The sequence below is a fragment of the Sander vitreus genome, chromosome 20 (genome assembly GCF_031162955.1).
Source record: "Sander vitreus isolate 19-12246 chromosome 20, sanVit1, whole genome shotgun sequence".
In the NCBI taxonomy this organism is placed as follows: domain Eukaryota; kingdom Metazoa; phylum Chordata; class Actinopteri; order Perciformes; family Percidae; genus Sander; species Sander vitreus.
In genome coordinates this window covers 28,863,448-28,865,947 of record NC_135874.1, presented here as the reverse complement: position 1 = coordinate 28,865,947, position 2,500 = coordinate 28,863,448, and the positions used below count along the sequence as shown (strand labels likewise).

General features: G+C 42.2%; 1 protein-coding gene across 1 annotated transcript in view; it reads right to left on the bottom strand.

Annotated features, from left to right (window-relative positions):
* Positions 1-2,500, bottom strand: part of tyro3 (TYRO3 protein tyrosine kinase) — a 29,232-nt gene that overhangs the window by 4,457 nt on the left and 22,275 nt on the right. Inside the window, exons 15-16 of the mRNA XM_078277704.1 lie at positions 2,264-2,385; positions 1,461-1,570 (exon numbers count right to left, since the gene is read on the bottom strand). Coding sequence (XP_078133830.1) covers positions 1,461-1,570; positions 2,264-2,385 — 232 coding nt within the window. The remainder of the gene's footprint in view (positions 1-1,460; positions 1,571-2,263; positions 2,386-2,500) is intronic.

Genomic DNA, 2,500 nt, shown 5'->3' with positions numbered 1-2,500 from the left:
CACACACACACACAAAACAGACAGACACACACACACACACACACACACACACACACACACAATACAACAGAGACAGAGACACACACACACAGACAGAGACACACACGCGCACACACATATACACACAATATAACAGACACACACACACAGACAGAGACACACGCGCACACACATATACACACAATACAACAGAGACACACACACACACAGAGACACACACACACACACACACACAATACAGACAGACACACACACACACACACACACACACACACACACACAACAGAGACACAGACACAGAGACACACACACACACACACACACACACACACAATACAACAGAGACAGAGACACACACGTGTAAATAAAAGCAAAGGCCAACATATAACTAAATGAATACACAAACAAGAAACACACATATTACTGAGTGTAGACTGTTACTCCAGAACTCAAAGGAAACCAAAATGGCTTCCTTTCCTTTGTGAAAGGTCCATGTGGCATTAAAGGGTAAGTAGCTTTTTCTATTCAACCTGGACCCTATGTTCTCATGTTTCTGTGTCTGATGGGAACAACAATCTCTGAAACTGGTCCAGTATTAAACCAGAACCAAACAGGACTAATGTTCAGCAGCAGTTAGTAACAAGCTGTAATGTTACCCTACAGGACTAATGTTCAGCAGCAGTTAGAGTCACTAAAAGTTCTGTTGTTGCTGCTGACAGACTCAGATTATTATTCTAAGAGTCTGACAACATTATGAAAGGATCCCTACAGAGATAGACCTTTAAAACCTCTTTAAGACCTTTCTGTTTAACCAGAAACAGCTCTGAGGTCGCTAGCACTAAACCCACCAGACTCCATTTAAAAAAACAGTACTTTTAGCGTGTATAGAGCCAGACTATTGTCACATGTAAATCAGTAAACTATGTGTTTATTTCAACCAAAACTAGAGTTGTGATGGTTGGAAAAGTGGAAAGACGACCCAAAACGGCTTTTCATAGTTTTAGTTTGTTTCTGTCAACTGTGAATGAAGTGTGTTTTACGATGCTTAAATTACTGTTTATTTACATGGAGTCTGGTGGGTTTAGCGAACACAATTTTGCAGATGTTTTTGTTTCAAAAAAGGATCTTACTCTTTAACAGAAAGGTCGACCTGCTTAGAAATCTTTCCATAATGTTGTCAGACACCTAGACAGACACACCGGACCAATGTCAAAGATTGTTGTTCCCATCAGTCACTTAGACACAAAAACATTGGGAAGTAGGTTAAAAAAAACGGTAGTCACCCTTAAATACATCATGTGGAATAAAACAGAAGTGCGGCCTTTCTCCAGGTCTGTTTTGGAGGATATCGACGATTATTTAAAAAAATAAAAACATTTCTGTAAATGAGGACGCGTGGCCTGAGAGTGTTTTTTCATGTGATGTGTGTAATGATTGTGCGAGCTGATTGGTGGACTGACATGCAGTTTCGGGCGGCGAGGTCTCTGTGGATGATGCTTCGGCTGCTCAGGTACTCCATCCCCCGAGAGATGTCCAACATGAACTGCAGAAGAGTCTGCAGGGACAAGTCCTGATGGGAGAAGACACAGAGAAAAGGACACGGTCAGAATCCAGAAATCACCATCACCAAACCCACCAGACTCCATGTAAATAATCAGGACTTTTAGCGTGTATAGAGCCAGCATATCTCCACCAGACTCCATGTAAATAATCAGGACTTTTAGCGTGTATAGAGCCAGCATATCTCCACCAGACTCCATGTAAATAATCAGGACTTTTAGCGTGTATAGAGCCAGCATATCTCCACCAGACTCCATGTAAATAATCAGGACTTTTAGCGTGTATAGAGCCAGCATATTTCCACCAGACTCCATGTAAATAATCAGGACTTTTAGTGTGTATAGAGACACTCTTCACAAATTTTATTAAATTTCATAGCATTTGAATTGTTTTTTTATTATAAAGGAACGTTAAAAAGTGACCAAAATGTCGGAAAAAACATGAAAAGGTGCAGAAAAAAAACAGGAAAACGTGACACAAACATCGGTGGAAAAGCAACAAAAGTGTCCAAAAAGACGTCCAAAACCCCGAAAAACAAAAAGTTGCAGGTCAACGGTAAGACAACGCCAGGGTTACGAAAATCAAATAAATAAATGTTTGCAGATGTTAAAATTGAGCACGAAGTGTTTAATTAACGACGATATAACGAGATGAGGTCAGCAGGACAAACGGGGAGGAAGTGATGTCATTGAAATGGTCTTACGAAGGGCTGCTCTCCGAGGCGTGACAGCAGCAGGAAGGTGTGCAGATCGCCGTGCTTCATGAACGGGAGAATGACCATCGGGACCGGCAGCCGCAGGCCTGGCCGCCGGTGGAGACTCACTCCTATTGGACGGGAACAAACGTCAGTCAGAGCACTGTGTGTGTGTGTGTCTCTGTCTCTGTGTGTGTGTGTGTGTGTGTGTGTGTGTGTGTGTCTCTGTCTCTGTGTGTGTGTGTG